This window comes from Talpa europaea (assembly GCF_964194135.1).
Source record: "Talpa europaea genome assembly, chromosome: 1".
Taxonomy (NCBI): domain Eukaryota; kingdom Metazoa; phylum Chordata; class Mammalia; order Eulipotyphla; family Talpidae; genus Talpa; species Talpa europaea.
This window is the reverse complement of record NC_140073.1, coordinates 131,797,649-131,818,659: the sequence shown is the minus strand read 5'-3', so window position 1 is coordinate 131,818,659 and position 21,011 is coordinate 131,797,649. Positions and strand designations below refer to the sequence as shown.

At 43.2% G+C, this 21,011-nt stretch overlaps 1 protein-coding gene across 1 annotated transcript in view; it reads right to left on the bottom strand.

Moving 5' to 3' along the window:
• Positions 1-21,011, bottom strand: part of KIAA2012 — a gene marked incomplete at both ends in the record, with an annotated part of 103,479 nt that overhangs the window by 9,160 nt on the left and 73,308 nt on the right. Inside the window, 4 exons of the mRNA XM_084259511.1 lie at positions 1,367-1,532; positions 4,636-4,726; positions 13,078-13,150; positions 20,805-20,942. Coding sequence (XP_084115637.1) covers positions 1,367-1,532; positions 4,636-4,726; positions 13,078-13,150; positions 20,805-20,942 — 468 coding nt within the window. The remainder of the gene's footprint in view (positions 1-1,366; positions 1,533-4,635; positions 4,727-13,077; positions 13,151-20,804; positions 20,943-21,011) is intronic.

Below are 21,011 nucleotides of genomic sequence, written 5' to 3'. Positions count from 1 at the left end.
ATTGTGAGAACACCCAGTTGGTGTCTGGAGACTTGGAGAATTGGTTGAGTGGAAAAACCTCCACACATTTGGTATCAGAAGCAGTGTGAATGTAGGGAAACCGGTTTCCTTTTAGCACCTTTGTAAGAATTAAAAATGGTACAGACACATCACCCAAAGCAGTGATAGTGAAGGCAAAGATAAACAGCTGGGACTATATCAAATTAAAGAACTTCTGCACAGCAAAAGAGACAATAACCAAAACAAAGAGAAACCCCACCGACTGGGAGAAAATTTTTGCACCCAACACCAATGATAAAGGACTGATCACAAAAATCTACAAAGAGCTGATGAGACTCAACAAAAACAAAGAAAATAATCCAGTCAAAAAATGGGCAGAAGAGCTAAAAAGAAACTTCTCCAAAGAGGAAATACAAATGGCCACCAGGCATATGAAAAAATGTTCAACGTCACTTGCAATAAGGGAAATGCAAATCAAAACTACAATGAGATACCATCTCACACCAGTGAGAATGGCACATATTAAAAAAACTAGCAACAACAAATGTTGGCGAGGATGTGGAGAGAAAGGAACTCTCCTGCACTGTTGGTGGGAGTGCAAACTGGTCCAACTACTATGGAGAGCTGTGTGGAGATTCCTCAACCTACTAAACATAGAGCTTCCATATGATCCAGCAATTCCACTCCTGGGTATTTACCCAAAGGACACAGAAACATCAATTCCAAAGAGCACCTGCACCCCTATGTTTATAGCAGTACAATTTACAATAGCTAAGCTATGGAAACAACCCAAATGCCCAAAAATAGATGACTGGACCAAGAAGATGTGGTGCATATACACAATGGAATATTACTCAGCATTCAAAAAAGATAAACACATGTAATTTGCAGCAACATGGATGGAGCTGGAAGGGATCATGCTCAGCGCAATAAGCCAGAAAGAAAAAGAAAAATACCATATGGTCTCACTCATAGCAGGAATCTAGAAAACTTAAATAAGGGACCAGGAAAAAGAATAACTATAAGAAAGAAAAAAATCAAAATCAACAAACAACTATGAACCACAGACACATTTTGGGGGGGGAAAGGAGGGATTGGGGTCAAAATCAGGGGGTTGCAATTGTATGGGGAATATAAAAAGAAAAAAAAAAGAATTAAAAATGGGTGCCTGGTCCTTCAGAAAACTGCATCCCAAGACTGGTGTGTAGGGCAAGGTAGCAGACCATAGCCAAGTTTCTGCTCCCACTTGCCCTCTTTCCTAGGTGCTCTTGTATAGTAAGCAATCAACACACATCTGTATGGTGGCCCTGATGGAGCACCATCCAGCTAAGGCTTTTGCATCAAATTCCTAGGTGTTTATACGCACATGACCGATGCTGGCTGCAACTCGCTGGTTGAACAGTTTTGGTTCAGCCTTCCCTTCTCTTTCTCTTGGAAGAAGAGATGTATCTACAGGACTCAATCTCTCTGGTGACTGAGTTCCATGTCCTGGGTGTCCACTGTGTAGATGGTATGTATCATGATCTCTGCCCCTTCAAAAACAACAAACCAACAGAAACAAAGAGTAACCACTGGTGGACAAAGGACAGGAAGTGTGAACAAACATCATTTAAATGCCAGTTCTCTGCCAGGCCCTCTGGTGGACATTTTTTAAAAAAGATTTATTTATTTATGCATACAAGAGCTGGGTGCAGGCCAGCTTCGTAGTGCTGACGTTTAACCCCTTGCGCCACCAGGGAGGCCCCTGTAGTGGGCATTTTACATACTCGGTCAGCTCTCTTTTTATCTCGTTTTACTGCATAAGGTCACCAGCCAGGTCAGCCTTCCCTTTTGGGTTTCTCTCTGAGTAAATCTTAAAACTTAAGGAGAAAGAAAGTTTACCTCTCTGGGTGCATATTAATGTTTTTAATGGAATGACGTTGAATTATTTTACTGACATTTCTTCTTAGTCAAAGTCTTAGTTGAAAAAAAAAAGGTGGCCTTTAACAAAGACTGTCTTTGGGGGTCTCCCTGGTGGCGCAGGGGTGAAGTCTCAGTGCTATCAAGCTATCTCAGCATGAGTTTGATCCCTGGCCAGGGAGCTGACCTACATAGTGTAACAGACCTCTCCTGTCTCGCCTGCTGCTCCCCTCAGCAGTGTATTTCAGTAGAGCCACCTGTTCTGCTTCCCACCTTGTCTCTGGTGAATGCTCTCACCCTTACACCTCTGGCCTATACCCCTGTTCTTGTGTGTATAAATAAAGTAAATTTTTTTTTTTTTAAAAAGAAAGGCTGTCTTTGGAACATGCAACTATCCATCTATTCTTTTATTCTCTCTGAGTTCTATTCTTGATCAAATTCAGTCAACAAAAGGCCGTGTGCTGTGTATGCTTGATCCCTTGTAGAATTGCTGTCACTGATCATGAGCTTTGAGGAGAACTGACTTACAATATCTGGGTAAAAAGGTCACTAAAAAATAATCACATGGGTTCCAGTAACAGCAGCAGCCACAGCTGATGTGTGCCAGGCCTTGGTTCTGAGAATTTCACTTTTTATTGAAAAAAAATTTTATTGAAGTAACATTGCTTTCTAACATTATAAGTTTCAGGTGTTCATCATTGAAAATAAACGTGTACGTACTACATTAAGTTCACTGCTAAAATGGGCACTTTAGTTTCTAGCTAAATCAGCTTATATTTACTGTGCCATGCAAGCACAGGGCCTTAGTATAGAAACCTGAGACATATTTGTTGAATGAGGCAAATGGAATTTCCTGTAAATATATGAGTCTTTAAATCATTCAGTGTCACTCTATAAAAACTCATAGAAGTATCCTTTAGAATTTAGCACTGGGAAAAACTTTATTTCCCCTGAGGAACAGGTATTTGGCAAATGAGAAACACAAACTTGATCATGTTGCTCTTTTTATTTTTTTCTCTTTCACGTTCAGAAATCTCTGTATCACGTCTGAAAGTCTGAACTTTAGTCACAATGACTATAACATCTTTTATGTGGTGTTATGCTCTTCTTTCTCTTCCTCCTGATTTAATTTTTTTTTTTTGTTTTGAGTATCTCATCTTTGCATGTGTGTGTGTGTGTAGAGTTGTATGTTTAAATCCATGTGGGAAACAATGAAATATATAAGTTAAAAAAAAAAACACGAATTCTTCATATAGCTGCCAACTGCCCTTCTTTCTTTGTTCTGGGGAACACAAAGCCTTTCTGATTCAGCAGGAATCCAAATCCTATGAGGCAGAGGAAGGCAGGTCCTCCAGTTATTGGAACTCATCGGAGGTCACAGCAGTCTATACTTCTTGGTGGAGGTGGGTTCAAATGGTACCGGGTGTGACTGGGTTTGAATATTGGCTGAACTACTGGTCAGTGAGTTCAGAGTGAGCACACAGTGAACACTTAACACATGTTAGATTTCATTAGTATTTGAATTGTTTACCTTACCCAGAGCTGAGTGAATGTTGTGGAAAGATAACATTTATGGGGTCATTTTAAAAATGGAGCCAATCAGCCATTATAGAGAACCTGCATTACCTGTCAGATATGAACTAGGTCAGAGATCTTTGAACTAGGCCAAAAATCAATTGATTTAAGAACTATTAAGCCAATTGTTGAGAAGTCATCCAGATCATGAGAACTGATGATTATGGACCTTTTGCCAGAGAATAGAATCAGTAACCAACAGTGTATTGCCAAGAATAGTGACACTTGCTAACACAATTCAGCTTTTACTTTCTTAAAATTGAAGTAATACTGACTTACAATATTATATGGAGGTTTTTGGTGTGCAGTCTTTTAATCCAACGTCTGTACATACTACTTTATATTTACCACCAGAATCGTAGTTCTCATTTAACTCTTTTTTTAAATTGTTTTTCTTTCTTTTTTTTTTTAAGATTTATTTATTTATGCATACAAGAGCTGGGGTGCAGGCCAGAGATGCAGGGGGTGAGAGGATTCACCAGAGACAGAGTGGGGAACAGAACAGATGGACTGACTGAAACACACTGCTGAGGGGAGCAGTGGGCGAGGCAGGAGAGGTCTGCTTCGCCAGTTGGTTGCTCCCTGGCCGGCTCGGGATCGAACTCTGTGCTGCAGAAACTGCAGATTGCTTCACTGCACAGTGCTTAACCCCTTGTGCCACCAGGGAGGCCCTCATTCAACTCTTTAACCACTAATGTTCCTCTACCTTCCTCTCATGAAAAGTTCTGATTTTGTCCCCCTGGGGGCATAGTCTAGGTTTCTTCCTGAATCTCTGTACCCCAAATTACAATTCTTTGATCTCAAATAAGTGTGCTTCACCTTTTTAAATGCCACCTGAGTTTTTAGGTTGCTTATCCTGGACTTGTGGTTGAGTGAAGACCTTCAGCTTTCTGGGCATGTCTGTGAACCTCAGATAATGAATAAATGGAGAAAGCTTATTCCACACTATTAAACTTCACTGCTCACTCACTCAGCCAAAACTATGATTTATGTAGGAAACATGTCACCCTATAATCCTCCCCAAGAATCTTTGTTTCCTCAATAGTAGTTTAATTTTGTCTGTCAGAGAGAATCTTAATGCCTCTCAGAAACAAACAAAATTAAAAACGAAAACAAAATAAAAGCAGAGAAGTCAGTATCTTTTGAGCTTTTAACACTTACACCTTTTGGACAATATCTGCCGTAGGGGGCTGCATGTGCCCAGCCAGGGAAGCACTCAGAGGACCAAGGGTCAGACTCCCTGACTCTGGGTCTGTGAAGACAAGGAACATCCTTAATCAGCAAGGACAGCAGGCAATGACCCCAGACCTGGGACTGTGTCTACCAGGTAAGTAGTTAACGGCATACAAATTGGAACAATGTTATACCTAGGAAATTAGCACAAACTAGTGCTGGCACATAGCAAGTGACATTAAAACCAGTGAGACCCTTCAGGAAGGTGATATGACAGTAGGTATCAGGAATTAGAAAAATGTTCCAGTCTTTGACTCACTCCTGGATATTTATCATAAGGAAATAATTCAAAAGAAGAAACATGCTTTTGTATCAACTTATTGCTAGTAATGAGATGCTAGGAATTACCAACAGTGGGTAGTTGGGGAAAATAATAAAACTGCTTAAAAAAATTAACTCGAAATATATGAATACAAATGCAGTGCCTAAAATAATGCTGGTATCTGGTAAAAACAATAGGAATCAATCAAACAAACAAAGAAACAAAAAACTTCATCTTTCATCTCTCTAGTCACATACAATTACTGCAAATATTCTGGTGTATTCATGTTTATATAATAAATATGCATTCATATTTTAGTAGAATAAACAAAATAATGTCTATGTATTTTTAATCAATCTTATGTTATTAGAATTGCCCATATTATTCAATATTCTTAACAGCATTTCATCATATGGATATAGAATAATTGTTAACCATACACATAGCTTTTAAAATTTAGATTGTTTCAAAATTTTATAACTGTAAAAAATTTTGTCCCTGTCTATGATTATTATTATTATTATTATTTTTTAAAGATTTATTTATTTATTTATATGAGCACTGGGTACAGTCAGAAGCACGGGAGGGTGAGAGAATTCACCAGAGCCAGAGCAGGGAGCAGATCAGGCAGAGGGACCTAAGTACACTGCTGAGGGGAGCAGCGGGTGGCAGGAGAGGTCTGTGCGCCATGTGGGACCCTCCTCTGGTGGCCGGGGAGCAGCTGGGGATCGAACTGGCGCTGCAGAGGCTGCGGGCAGCTTCGCAACCCAGCACTCAACCGCTGCACCACCAGGGGAGGCCCATATGATTATTGAATGATAAATGTATAGCCTTTAAGGCATTGTGTCTATTGCCAAATTTTTCTCCAGAAATTTGTACTAGTTTATACTCTGAGGAAATGGTCATTACTACTTGCTTATTAAAGATTTTCCACATGCCTGGTATTGTGTTAGGTGCTGAGAATATAGTAATGAGTTGGATGGACACATACCCTGGTCTCAGGGAACTTAACTTTTAGTTGGGGAGGTGGCTACTAACTCAACACAAAAGAAAAGTAAAAGACTTAAAAAATTTTTTTTTTTAAATTTATACAAAGCTGGGGTACAGGCCAGAGGTGCAGGAGGGTGAGAGGATTCACCAGAGACAGAGGGGAGAACAGAACAGGCAGACTGACTGAGATACACTGCTGAGGGGAGCAGCAGGCAAGACAGGAGAGGTATGCTGTGCCATGTGGGTAGCTCCCTGGCTGGCTGGGAATCGAACCCACCCTGCAGAGGCTGTGAACAGCCTCTCCCTGCCACCAGGGAGGCCCAGTAAAAGACTTCTTTAGGACCTCCGTGGTGGTGCAAGGGGTTAAGTCTCAGCACTATGAAGCTATTTTTTTTAAGGATTTATTTATACATACAAGAGCTGGGGTACAGGCCAGGGGTGTGGGGGGTGAGAGGATTCACCAGAGACAGAGTGGGGAACAAAACAGGCATATTGACTGAAGCACACTGCTGAGGGGAGCAGAGGGCATGTCAGGAGCGGTCTGCTGCGTCATGTGGGTAGCTCCCTGGCTGGCTGGGGATCGAACTCGTGCTGCAGTGGTTTCAGATAGCTTCATAGGTTTTGTCTTAACCCCTTGTGCCACCAGGGAGGCCCTCCTCTCTCTTTTTCTTTGAGCAGAAAAGTCTTGCATGAGTTAACTTTTCCTCAATTTTGTTTGTTTAAAGGTGTTACAATTTTAAAGATTTCAAAAGGTTCACCTGTCATCCCATTAAGGATCAAGCAGTGTTTGATCATTGTTACCAACTCCATCACAGGAGCTTCCTTGCAGCTTGAGTTCCCTTCTGTGATTCTCAAACATTAAGTACAGCTTCACATATCAGAGTGGGTCAGAGCTGCCCATGCTCAAGGCTGCTGAGATTGGGAAAGTTGACTGGGGCACTACCTTGAAATTTATTTTTTCTTGGGTAATAAATAATATTAACAGATTGAAGTATTTTTATGATGAGGGGAATGCTGAGAGGTTTTTTCCCCCCACCTACCATAGCTGGCTTAGAAAAAAACTCACTGAATACTCTCGTTGCTCTTATTTTGAACTTTGGGAGAGGGCACAATAGGGCCAGCAGAGGGCGTGTTTGTATTGAGAAAAGCTGACATTCCTCCATGCTGTAATCGCACCATTTTGATTAGTATTGAAAAAACCTGTCAGTTCTGGGCTGTGGCTCAAAGAAGAGTGATTAGTTTTTCTCTAGTAAATTAACCTGGTATTTAATAAGTATTGGAATAAACTAGGGTAGTACTTTGAGTAATAACATACAGCTTTTAACTGCTTAAACAAATCTGTTAACTCTTAAGAATATGGAGTGTAAGGACAAATACTGAATGATTTACCCATGTACTTACAGACTAGCTTTGTAAAATATTAACAATTTGCCAAATCTGAGACACATTTAGAATAAAACAATTCAGAAATGATAGTCACTTTCATATACAATCCCATTTTCCTCACTCTCCTAGGAGGTAACCATTCTCTTTAGCTTGGTTTCTATCAATTGACAGGATTCAGAATACACCACCCCGCAATTAGGTGCCTTGGCATGCTGAATATTTTAAGTGAAAGGGATATGAAGAGCGGTGGCTGAAGGAAGGATGTTCTGATATACCCCTTCTTCCCTGCAGCAGTTATGAGACTCAAAGGGGAGAGGTGTCCTCCCTGCGCTGGAGAAGAGGGACACTGTCATCTCCGAACACAGAGAGACTCCGAGACTCTATAAATAATCTCCAAGATTCATGCTGGCTTTAAAAAACACCGCCATAATTTTATATTTTCCCCTCTTTGTAATAATTTGCTAACGAGAAACACATGGATGGAGATACAACTCTTAAAGGGCCAAGGACTTGCAGGCATGGAAGCCAGGGTTCATATTTCAGTCCCTTCCTTTACTGGCTGTGTGAACTGGGGCAAGTTCCTACCTTCCCTGAGGCTCATTTTCCTCATCTATGAAATAGGGACAATGCACTTTACCTCATTAGGCTGACGTGAGGACAAAATGAGACAAAGGTACATAAAGCACCTAGTATCTTGTCTTGCTTCCAAGCAAGAGCCAAAAACGACTTCCTTTTTTTTTTGGCTTTTGCAGAAAACAAGCCAAAAGACAGACTTTATAGTTTGAAAGATTAAATTATTTGGGTTGCACTTCAGGCCTTTGCCTCCCTCCTTTTCCCTAGAGGCGAAGGGGGAACTGTTTTGCAGATTTCATACTTCCTTGGGCTGCAAGTCTCCAGCTAGGCCTGGAGTCCACAGGAGGTCCTAGTGTGGAGAGACATCACAAGCTACCACAGAGAAGAAAAGACTAAAGATGTGTCTCAGAGAAAAGCTCTTTGGGAAGGACCAGCAGCAAGGAGTTCTTTTGTAAGGGGTTTAGCGGCCACAGGTGGGAAGGACCTCTCTACGGTGGGCAGCCCAGGAGCTGGGGAGGGGAGAAGCCACTGCTGTGATAGTGACAGCGGGCCCATTTTTCCTCTTTCCTCTCCAAGTTAACTACCCCCCCCCTCGGAAAAAAACAAAACCTGGTACCTGAGGAGTCCCTGCGTTCAGATTTCTCTACTTTGTGAGAGCAGCTTTTCTTTAAGTCTTTACTATTCTTTGGCTTTTCTGCTTTCTCGCTTGTCTATGGATGAGAGCCCCAGATCACAAACACGCCTTTTGGTGACTTTTAACAACCAGGAGAATTTCTCTCTACAGAGTCACGTGTGAGTCTAAGGGTTTCTGAAGAGCTGCCTTTTGTGCTTGCTTCCAGTTGTTTCAGGTGACTCATTAGGGACCCCTGCATCTCATGCAGGGCTCCCCAAAGCTCTCACTCCTCCTAAGAAATCTTTAGTCTTGCCACACCTAAGGGATTAAGCCACTACTGCCACATAGTAGTTGATGGAAAGCAGAGGCTGGGGAGACTTTTATTCAGATCGGGTCAGCAGCTCACACCTTATTTAAGCAAAAGGACTTAAGCAGAGGACTCAATCTCCCAAGAGAAGCCCTCCTCTGCTAAAAATTAGATGTTGAAGGAACAAACTAATCACTAACCTTTACAGAGCACTTACTCTGTGCTAGGCACTCATAAACACATCACATTAACCACTTTATGTTACAACTGCCTTATGCTGTAAGTATTATTAATATCCCCATTTTACAGATGAAGAAAAAAAGATGCCCAAAGAAGTTCAGTAACTCACTCAAGGTCACACAGTAAATGTTGGAGCCAGGATTTGAATCTGGGGAATCAGATTTGATAATCAGTGTTGCCGGTCACTGTGAAGCTGCCTAAAATTTTCCTGCCAACCTTCCTACCCCCATTATTTTTTAAAGAACAGATTAAATTCAGTGACTGCCAAATTCAGAGACACAAATCCTAGTAGCAAGACTCAGGGTAGTGGATGTGAAGGAGTGTTCCCTGGACCATCAGAAGAGAATCTAGAATTATTGAAAAGGCAAATTCTTAGACCTCAGTTGAAGCTAATGAATCAGAAACTCTGGGGTTGGGGCTCAGAAGGCTATACTTTAACAAGTCTTCCAGGTAGTTCTGATTCACTCTCAAGTTGAGACCCACCATGTTAGGAAACAAACAAGCATTGACGTTTTATTCTTTCTTTGGATTCTGGGAGTGGGTACACTTTGTAACCCTTAAAGATGCTTCTACTTCCCTAGAGCTCTGAAGTCTAATTCAATTTCTCAAAGACTTACTGGGCATGTGTAGGGTAAAGAAAATATCAGGCTTTTCTACCCTTCCGCCATCAGGATAGATGATGGATCCTTGTCCTGAATGCATGCCTGATGGCGGGCACCTGGAATAGGGTGTGGGCACAGGTAGATGGGATTCAGCTGAGCAAAGACTGTGCTTTTTAAGGGCGGCGTCACGGGGACGCCAGCAGCAGCAGTAGAAGCCGAAGTAGCAGCAGCAGAAGCCGAAGCAGAAGCCGAGAAGCAGCAGAACGAACGCCAGATAGCCCAGATAGAGTAAAGACTTGCTGGGGGCTGGGAGGCCTGCCAGCCTCCCAGCCCCCCAGCCAGCACCCCTGCCTGCCATATGCCTGGTGAACCCCAAATAAAAAACCTGCAAAACTACTGAGGACTCTGACTCCTCCTTTACCCGGTCTGCATGGGATCAGAAAACCTGCACTGTGCCCAGTCCGGCCTTTACAGCATGTTATTTCTTTGGACTTTGAGGATGGGGTAGAAAGGAAAGTTTATTTCACCCAGAGCACTTTCCCAAACTTCTCTGAATTGGAGAGTGCCAGTTTGGCCTGTCTTGTGAAAACTTAAGTGAAAACTTGAATGTTACATTCTCACCAAGTCTGAGATCCATGGCACTCCACTGGAAGTGGCACTGGATAACTGCTTATAATTAACCATGAAGGAGCTTCCCTGGTGGCGCAAGGGGTTAAGTCGCAGCACTCAGAAGCTACCAGCAGCCACTGCTGCACAAGTTCAATCCCAGGCCAGGGAGGTGACCCACATGGCGCAGCAGACCTCCTGTCTTGTCTGCTGCTCCCCTCAGCAGTGTGGTTCAGTGGATCTGCCTTTTCCGCTACTCAATCTGTCTCTGGTAAATCCTCTCACTCTCTGCACCTCTGGCCTGCACCCCGGCTCTTGTATGCATAAATAAATCTTAAAAAAAAATTAACCATGAAGATCACTACTGAATTTGGAGTAGGAGAAAAACAAACTGACAATTAACCTTAAGACTATGAGGAGCAAAAAACCGATCCTTACATGGTTAAAAAAATTTCCTTGACACTTTTTCCTTTCAACATTTGAAATCTTTTTTAAATATTAGCATTTATCATACAGAACAGGCAAGCTCCTTCTTGAATTTTCTGCAGTGATGTTTTACTGCATTAAAAACTCTGAATAACCTTGGAGGAGCCTGCGCCTCTACCATAAGACAGGAGATCTGTTGTATCAACTTGGTTGTTGCACACATTCGGCCATTGTCTGGGTTGCCTAAGACCTCCATGGCATTTGGGCAAGACCTTGGCACCTGTAGTGCCAGCAAGGCACAGAGCAGGTTTTTTATGATCCAGGCAGACGGGTTAAGGAGTCTTGGAGCCCTCACTGGCTTTTTCAGGCTTTTTGTGAGTTTTCTACACCATTTGTAGTGAAACAACTAGATGCAGGGCAGGCAGGGAGACCTGGGGACCAGGAGGCTGGCAGGCCCCTCGGCCCCCTGTGAATCTTCACTCTTGCACATGGGTCTCTTTGCTCCCATCCTCTGTTGCCGCCCGTATATGTGCTGTCTCTCAGCTCAGGCACACCCACTCATGCATGCCCACACCTTACTCAGGTGCCGCCATCAGGCACGCGTGTAAGACCACAAGTGTCCGTTATTGATGCTAATGGAGGGAGGGTGGAAAATTCCTGATAACTTCCATTTACCCTACAGCATTTTCATCCATGTTCACATGCTGGATACATATGTGATATACCACCTGGCAAGTCTGAAGTCTGGGATGTTTCCCTGGCTATTGCCACTCAGTTTTGAGAATGGAGGGGGTAGGGGGCTCCCTCCATTTTAAGCAGAAACTCTGCTTAAGAAATTTGGCCTAGGGCCTCACCAGTGGCGCAGCGCTGGGTTGCGAAGCTGCCCTCAGCATATGCAGCACCAGTTCGATCCCTGGCCCTGGGCAAGGGTCCCACATGGCGCACAGACCTCTCCTGCCACCCGCTGCTCCCCTCAGCAGTGTACTTCGTCAGTCTGCCTGTTCTGCTCCCCGCTCTGGCTCTGGTGAATTCTCTCACCCTCTCAAGCTTCTGACTGTATCCAGTGCTTGTATAAATAAATAAATAAATAAATCTTTTTTTTAAAAAAAAAAAGAAGTTTGGCCTAACACAGGGATCAGGCTAGCATATTTTATTGTCTGATATCTAGAAGTAGTGAAATCTTTTAAAATGAGAACAAAGGGTGTTTTTGACTAGAGTATTAGCTGAAAGAAACAATAAAAAGATATAAACAGAAAAAGATCAAATTTAGGGTGAAACCCCACATCCATGACTTTGCATATTTATTTTCAGTGACTCTTGTGCTCTTTGCCCCCTGGGTGAGGCGAGAAGGAGGAAGAATCAGGGTGAAGAGTTACCATGAGAAGATACTTATTCACTGCGCTATCCAGGTGAGGTTCACACTCAGTAAAGGGTTATTGCGCATGAATCACTTCACTTATTCCCATGCAAACTTGAGGGGAGTGTGATTTTCAGGCTCAGGATAGATGAGGGAGAGGCTAAGGTGGACTTAATCCAACTGTAGAGCACATGCTCTCTTCTGAGTGGCTCAGGTGCTGTTAGCCTGTAGAGAATACCTTATGCCAAGTAGAGGCACCCCAGTAGGAGGGCTAAGCAGGAAAAGCAGCCTGTTCTGGGTGGACGCCCCAGTGCTGGGGTGCCTGATTCAGGGAGCAGAGCAGATTGGATTTCAGCCCTCACTTGCTCCCTCTGCTGGACACCTTTGTATAGCAAATGACTGGCTGGCCCTGCATCCACTCAGAATATAAGTCTGGCACATCTATTTCCATTTCTTCAAGAAGCAATTGGGGGCCTCCCTGGTGGCGCAAGGGGTTAAGCAGAATTCCTCCCCAACTGGTACTATCAAACACAGTATCAGTTGGGGAGGAAACTGCACTCAAGCATCTCTGGCCACCCAGAGCTATAGGTGACAGGGCCACCCAAGCTTGTTGGAATATTATCCCTCCGGGCACGAAACCTCAGTTCCTTTACTTGAATATCCCAGTCCTTGTGAAAGAAGGAACAGAGAGGTAGAGATGCCTGTGGGACCTCTTTTTTTTAAATGGCCCTAGAATCTCTACTCTTTTCTATTAGTCTGCAGCCTCTGGCAGGAAAGAAAACTCAATAAGTTCAAGGACGTAAGAGCATGTTATTTTCATTTGGCTTGTGATACACTAGAACACACAGGAATCTGAACTCAGCATTTTGGTCTGTGTTTTGATTTCCAGCCCATGAATTGAGAGGGAATGGCAGATTCTCTACATTCTCCACAAACATCTTTTAGCAGTGCAAACGTCACCTGACAATTACAGTGATAGATTATAAAACCCAACCTAGCTGCCTATACCTGGGGTGTCTTGATGATTTTCTCTGAGGGGTCCTTCTGGTTCATCATGATAGTCCAGTTCATCACCACTGTCCTATTAGGTTAAAACACAACAAAAAACACATAAGGCAAAATAAAGGCAAACATTCCTGTGGTCCATGACCTTTGGTAAAAGGGAATCCAATTATATGTGTTGTTTCTTCTTCTTTGTCAACTTATTTTAATGACCAGAAAGTCTCCCAGTGTGAACAGCCTTAGAGAGTCAGGTGGGCTCATCAGCAGGTTGAACACTTTTAGATTCTTCCTGCTACGTCTCCTAATGGAGGTGTATTCCTTCCATTCATCTGGGCAGTGCATGAAGCCTGGCACAGGGAGGAGCTAGCTGAGTGCCAGGGAGAAGAATGTTACAGGTCAAGGCCAACTGGTAGAAGGAAGCTGAATACCTGGATAGTCAAGGAAGGACTGGTGTGAGAAGGGCAGAGACCAAGGAAAATGGGAAGGCTGGAGAGGAGTCAGACCCCCAGGGCCTTGAAGGTAGGATAAGGACTTTGGTCTTTATCTTGAGAACAAATGGAAGGCACTGAGGGTTTAAAGCAAGGGAGCAAAAAGGTCAGATTGGTCTTTTGTGGGGCTTCCAGGATTACCATGGATTGGGTTTCTTATCACACTTAATCCCCTTTTCCTTTTTCCTCTGAGACATGCAAGCTGCTTGCAATCCCACCACCCACAAAGCTCCATAACAGGGGTTCTCAACCTTGGCTGCACATTAGAATTTTTTGTGAAACTTTAAAAAGCATGATTCCAAGGACCTGGCCCAAATGTTAAAATCAGGCTTTCTGGAACTGGAGCATTTAGAGGCTTTTTGGATGATTCCAATATACAGCTGGGCCTTCTCTAGAGCTCTGGAAAGGCAACTCCAGTAGTCAAAGTGATTCAGTAAAGCCCCATGTGACTGATGAAGGCAGCTCTTGGCCTTTGTCCTCTGGATCTGCTTAACCCACAGCTTCCTTTCAGCCACAGAGAAGGAATCTGACGTGGAAGACACTGGAAATCTCTCTGGGGACTAAAGTTCCTCCCCCTTTGGTGACAACAGTTTTCCATGTTGTTATCAAATACCACGCAGCTTTGGGAAGAGTCAGTGATCTATTTGTTTGATAGTCTCTTTTCACTCAATGACTTTTTACCCTGCCTGTTTCCCACTTGTTAGCTTAGGGTTTGGAGCTGGAGAGATAGTATGACATAAAAAAGCAGGACAGGTAAGTAGTTTTCTTTCTTTTGCATTTCTCACTTTGGAAACAAAGTAGATTTAACGTGGTACAGTAAAATAAATTCATCTCTGAATAAATGGAAAGGTTTAAAAAATTATTGCAGGAAAACCGTGCCTCAGTTACGGTAAACTGCTAAGTTGGAAGACTAGAAAAGGTATACATTTTTAAAAATCCTGTTTATAAATTCTTTAAAATCTAACAGCAAAATGGATTAAAAGGGAGAAACAAGCTTCCTCCTTTGGAAGAATTTCAAAGCCAAAAAGGATAAACCTTCATTCTTAACAACATGCAGCTATAAGCTATGAGCCTTCAGGGGCAAGAAATAATCTTTTCATTTTACAAATGGGAAGGCAGAGAGAGTCAGGGATTTGGGAAAAATCTTTGGTGAGTCCCTATTAGCAAAAGAGTCTTAATTTGAAATTTCTGTTGCTTTGAAAGTGTCAAAAGTGCTATCATATTTTCATATCTGACCACACATATGAAATTACTTATATGTGAGCTCATTTATTGTCAACAACCTAAATATTCCATCAATTTGGGACTTGTTAAATAAATTATGTTAATTACTATAATGAAATACTACACAGCTGTTAAAAAGCATCTCTTAACATAGAACTCCAAGATACAGTAAGTTAAAAAAATTAGACTTGGAACAGTGTGTTACATGTTAAAATGTGTATAAACTACCTCTATATTTGTGTTTTTAATCTATGTATATTGACTTACATGTGCATATTATAACTCATGAAACTATAGGAAACTGGCAACAGTGTTTGTCCAAGCTAAAGGGAATAAGCAGCTGGGAAACATACTCTTTTATGTTTGACTTTAAAAACATTATCTGAGTATTTTCTGGATTATAAATTTGATTAAAAGGGCCTCCCTGGTGGTGCAAGGGGTTTAGACGCAACATATGAAGCTATCTGAAACCTCTGCAGCACAAGTTCGATCCCCGGCCAGGGAGCAACACACATGGTACAGCATTCCTCTCCTGACTCACCCGCTGCTCCCCTCAGCCATGTACTTGCATCAATCTGCCTGTTCTGTTCCCCACTCTGTCTCTGGTGAATTGTCTCACCCCCAGCATCTCTGGCCTGTACCCCAGTTCTTGTATGCATAAATAAATCTTTAAAAAAATTTAAAAAATTAAATTTGATTAAAAAACTAAAATGAAACTAATTGGCTGTCACTTTTAACATGTGTTACAAATGCAGTGGCCAATCTGAGTAATTAAAACGTAGTAATTAAAAAAAAACCCACCCAGGTAAGAGTCCTTGGTGAGTGAACAAAACAAACTAAGGGTCTGTAAATCCAAATCCCAGCTCTGTTATTCTGGCCAAGTCATTTGTGCTTCATCTGTTCATTCTACTTTTGAGCATTATTGTCTGCTGTGTGCCAGAAACTGCACTGGCACTTCGTGGGGGCAGAAAGCTGAAAGATATATTTGTAAGCAGTTCACTAACTTGACAAATGACGAGAAATCTCACCATTGCAATGCAGTGTGATAAGTGCTGTGACAGATTATGACAGGTTTCTGCAGGACCTCATGGGAGGTGAAGCTAAATTAGGCTGGGGGAGGTTTGTTTTCCAGCAGACATGGTGCTAAGTCTTGCAGAGAAGGGCAGTAGGTAGTTCAAGGCAGGGAAGGCAGCTTGGGCACGTTGAGGGGCAGTGCAGGGGTAGTGTGAATGAGACACAGGCCAGATCTTGCCCGTTACAGTTGGGAGTTGGAAGAACCCTGCATTTGTTCTATTTTTCTATTTATAAAATAAATTCACTGTTGTTGCTGGAATTTAACCGGGAGGCCAATGAGGAGGTGGTAAAGAATTTCAAGCAAACTACTAATATGACGGGGCTGTATTTAGAAAGAGCACTGGCAGCAGTTGGTATTATAGGATGGCGGTGGGCGGAGCGGGAGGTGACAAGCACAAACTACAGCATCAAAACCAGACTATGATAGACCGTTGCACGAGCAGTTGGGGTCAGTTTCTAGAGTCAGACTCATGGTCTACACTTTGTGACATACAAATCATGTGAGTTACCTAACCTCTGAGGCTCAGTTTCTTTGCAGGGACGCGGCCAGATGACCTTAAGTTCTCATTTGTCCTTGAAGAAACTTCCACTGGTCCTGCCCTCTCTCCTCATGCACAACATCCCATTTGAGCATGGGACTTTTAGGCAAGCTTTCCTAGGGGACTGCTGGGAGAATGCAGGAGTCAGAGGTGGGGGAGAACCAGTTGCCTGAATTATCATTGAACCTCAACCTCCCCGTCTGTGAAATGGGAGTAATAAACATTGTACAGAGTTCTTGAAATGCTTAATTAGGAAAATATATTCAGGATTTCTGTGTAATAAATCATGTAACACACACACATACACATAAATGCCTGATTTCAATGTCTTCTTTATGATGAAAGAAAATCAGTATCTAATTTGAGTTTTGACCTTAAGTGCTACAGTTTTTCTTGGTATTAAAAAAACTTCACACTTCTTTAGAAAGAAAACTGCTTTATGAAAGTCACAGGGTTTCTTGTGCTATTAAGTATAAACATATTATTAAATCGCTGCTCTCCTCCCAGTTTCTAAAGCCAGAACAAAGACGTATAATTAAATTCTTTGCAGGGACAGAATCGATAGACCTGATTACTCAGGTATTGTGGGTGCTGTGGCTCTTGCTGACATCAGCCACATCACTGACTGTCATCTCTTGTCACCAAACCTCAGTTTCCTCATCTTCACAGTAGAGATCTGCACTTTTACCAGGAAGGGGGTGGGGAAGATAAAATAGGGTTCACTATGTGAGGGACCTGTGCCTTAGTGGGGATCAAAGACTGCTTCTTTCTCCCTTATGAATTGGGTCCTTTGTAGCCATGAATATTCTTTGAAAATTATTTCATGTAGTTGTGTCTCATTGTCTAGTGGCAGGTATGGAACCCAGCATTATTGTCTCCACTCTTTCTAAAGAGGAAATGGGGGGCCAGCAGTGTTTTGAGGTCACTGGTTTGGGGGTCAGGGAGCCTAGCTTGTGCCCTGGGAAAGTAGGCTGAATCACAATTTCTCTGAGTCTTGAAAGGGATGCACCAGAAAATGGACCTTAGGGATGATAATGTCTTTCCCTTTAAAATATGTAGCCAAAATCACTGAACAAAAAGTATAACACCAAAGCATTATGGACAGTAAATACATAAAAAAAAAAATTGTAGAATTCCCCACTCTGAATTTTGCAGTTTGTAGGTGCTCCATAAAAATATTTTCATTTTTTGGCCTCCCCTGGTGGCTCAGTGGTTGAGCGCTGGGTTGCAAAGCTGCCTGCAGCCTCTGCAGCACCGGTTTGATCCCCGGCCACCTGTGAGGGTCCCACATGGCTTGCAGACCTCTCCTGCCGCCCGCTGCTCCCCTCAGCAGTGTACTTCGGTTCTTCTGCCTGTTCTGCTCCCCGCTCTGGCTCTGGTGAATTCTCTCACCCTCCTGCGCTTCTGACCGTACCCAGTGCTTGTATAAATAAATAAAAATAAAATCTTTAAAAAAAAAATATTTTCATTTTTTTCCATAGAAATTATCACCTTTCGAGCCTCCCCGGTGGCGCAGCAGTTGAGCGCTGGATTGTGAAGCTGCCCGCGGCCTCTGCAGTGCCGGTTCGATCCCCAGCTGCTCCCCGGCCACCAGAGGAGGGTCCCACATGGCGTGCAGACCTCTCCTGCCGCCCGCTGCTCCCCTCAGCAGTGTACTTCGGTCCCTCTGCCTGCTCTGCTCCCCGCTCTGGCTCTGGTGAATTCTCTCACCCTCCCGCGCTTCTGACTGTACCCAGTGCATGTATAAACAAACAAACAAAATAAATAAATAAATAAAATACGTGCCTCTTTAAAAAAAAAAAGAAATTATCACCTTGCAACATACTAAAAATACTGTCTAGAACAGGGCAAGGATCTCAGTGCTTTGTTCACTGATGCACCCCAAGTGCCCAGCAAATGCCAGACATGTAGCAGGGAGTCAGTGCTAGTACAGGCGAGGTGGGTGGGTAGTGATAATGATGCTGATACTCATCCCAGGAAGCACCAATCATCATTTCTAAGGAAGAATAAAACTAATAATAAAATCAAAAAATAAAGAATAAAACTAATCCTAAGGAAAAAAAAGGATAGTTTTATTAATGTAAGTGTTCTGGGCTGAATTGAATTCCTGCATTCTATCAATTATTGAATTCCCAACCTACAGTACCTCAGATGTGACTGCATTTGGAAATAGGGTCTTTTTTTTTTTTTTAAAGATTTATTTATTTATGCATACATGAATTGAGGGGGGAGGTGAGAGGATTCACCAGAGACAGAGTGGGGAGTAGAACAGGCAAATCAACCAAAATGCACTGCTGAGGGGAGCAGTGGGCAAGACAGGAGAGATCAGTGCACCATGTGGGAGCTCCCTGGCTGGCTGGGCATGGAACTTGTGCTGCAAAGGCTGTGGACAGAGGCTGTTGTGCTTAACCCCTTGCACCACCAGGGAGGCCAGAATAGGGTCGTTAGGCCAGAAATAGGGTCGGTGGCCAGAAATAGGGTCTTTAGTGGTAAAATGAGGCCACTGAGGGAGAGGGTGTCCTGATTCAATATGATTGGTTTCTTTATAAGAAGAGGAATTTAGGGCCTCCCTGATGGTACAAGCACCTTAAGCACAGCACTGAGAAGCTATCTGTGGCCTCTGCAGCATGAGTTCAATCCCCAGCCGGCCAGGGAGCTACACAGCACAGCAGGCCTCTCCTGACTAGCCTGCTGCTCCCCTCAGAAAGTATTTCAGTCAATCACTTGTTCTGCTCCCCACTGTCTCTGGTGAATCCTTTCATCACCCCCCCACCCCCACCTCTGGCCTGTACCCCAGTTCTCATATGCATAAATAAAAAAATCTTAAAAAAAAAAACAAAAGAAGAGGAGTTTAGAATACACACACACACACACACACACGCACACAGGAAGATCACGAGATGACACAGGGAGGTGGCGGCATCTACAAGTTACCAAGTAAGGCCTCAGAAGAAAGCAACCCTGCTACATACTGAACTTGGGCTTCCAGCCTCCAGAATGGTAGGAAAAGAAACTTCTGTTGTTTTAGCCACCCAGTCTGTGGTAGTGTGTTATGGCAACCAGGAAACTAATATTATATGTAATGAATGAAGGTAATTATTTTGAATCTTTGTAGCAAACATCTTTTGTTTTGTTACCCAGATTCATTCTCTTTTCTTCTGGTTTTAAGTGCCCTGTTTTCCCTTTTTTTGAGATATTCTTCCCCTTCCCATCTTCGTCCATGGGGGCCAGGCCAGTCAGTATATTCCAATCCTCTAGCCTTGCTGATTCACTGGGCATGGGCTTATGACCCAAGCTAGGCATGAGATTCAGTTCCTGAGTGCCCTGGGAGAGAGCTGCCAGTGCCATATTGGCATCTTGGGGGAAGGGTCTCTCTCTAAGAGGAAACAGGAAAGCAGAGCCTGTTTACAGGAAGAGACTGTCTAGGGGAGGCAAACATGACTCTTACTGAAAGCCCCACCTTGCAGGGTTGGGGTAGCTCAGAGAAGGTGAAACTATGAACTCCGAATTAGCTGAAGTCAAGAGGGTGACCCTCATGACCTCTGAAGTCTCTGCCTGTCTATTAGCATTAGATAGTGCCACCATCAGGAGCCCTTCAAATATTTGGTTTCTTTTCCTGCTTTTGTCTTTCCCAGTCACTTCTTATCAAGAGCCTGGGATGTGGTCCTCTAGTGTAGAATAAAGGATCTGAGTTCTTTCCATGCCAAGCCTGGCTCTCTTGCTGGTCAGTGTCTTTTATTCCATGGTCATTTATTTCCAGGTTATTCAGCTCTGAGGGGGAGCAAAGAATGTGCTGGAAGAGGTTCTAAGGGATGTGAGATGAAAAGGGTGGGTCGACGAGTGGAATACCTTTCCTGTCCAGGCGCTGTGTTAGATGCTGGGCAGGAGGGAGGATGGCAAAGACAGACAATGATATCCCCCCAGGGGAACTCTCACTACCCTTAGTTAGATATGAAGCTGAGCTTGGGAAAGTAATAAACTCTTAGAAAAAGAAGTCAAGGTCAGACGTCCAGAAGAGGATTTGCAACTGACCGCTAAATAGTTAACTCCAGGATCAGCATATCAACTATGGTGAAAACCAGCAACAATTACTATAGCCACTGTCAAGTAAAATGAATTCTATTTTCCTCTTTCATGAGGTGGCTCACGGTGATCCTTTCCTCCTGTCTTTGCCCTGTCCCTATCACCCAAACCAGACACCCAACTGATTTGTCTGCGATGGCTGGCTGTGATTACTGTCCTAATTTGTTCTTTCTTCATCTGCTACAAACTGCCTATTTTCTGTCCCTTCTGATAAAGCAGGAAACCTGAGGGACTTCTGAAGCTGTTTTGTACCATGCAGAAGTGTATTAACTGGAATGCCTGTGCGTGTGTCTAAAAACCCCTCGTCTTCTCAGTGTGAGATCACCTTCAGGAACGGCGTCATGTCGATGTGCAGCTTGCGCGTGTAGAATTCTTTTCTGTTTGAACATATCGGCCTGTTATTTATACAACTTTGAGGCTCTCCTGTCTTCTGAGCTGCTGCCTCCAAGGACTGCTGGGCACTCTGTGAAGAGAAGCAGAAAGCTCAACTTTCAGAGGAATGATATACAGCACGACAAGAGTGAGTCCGAAT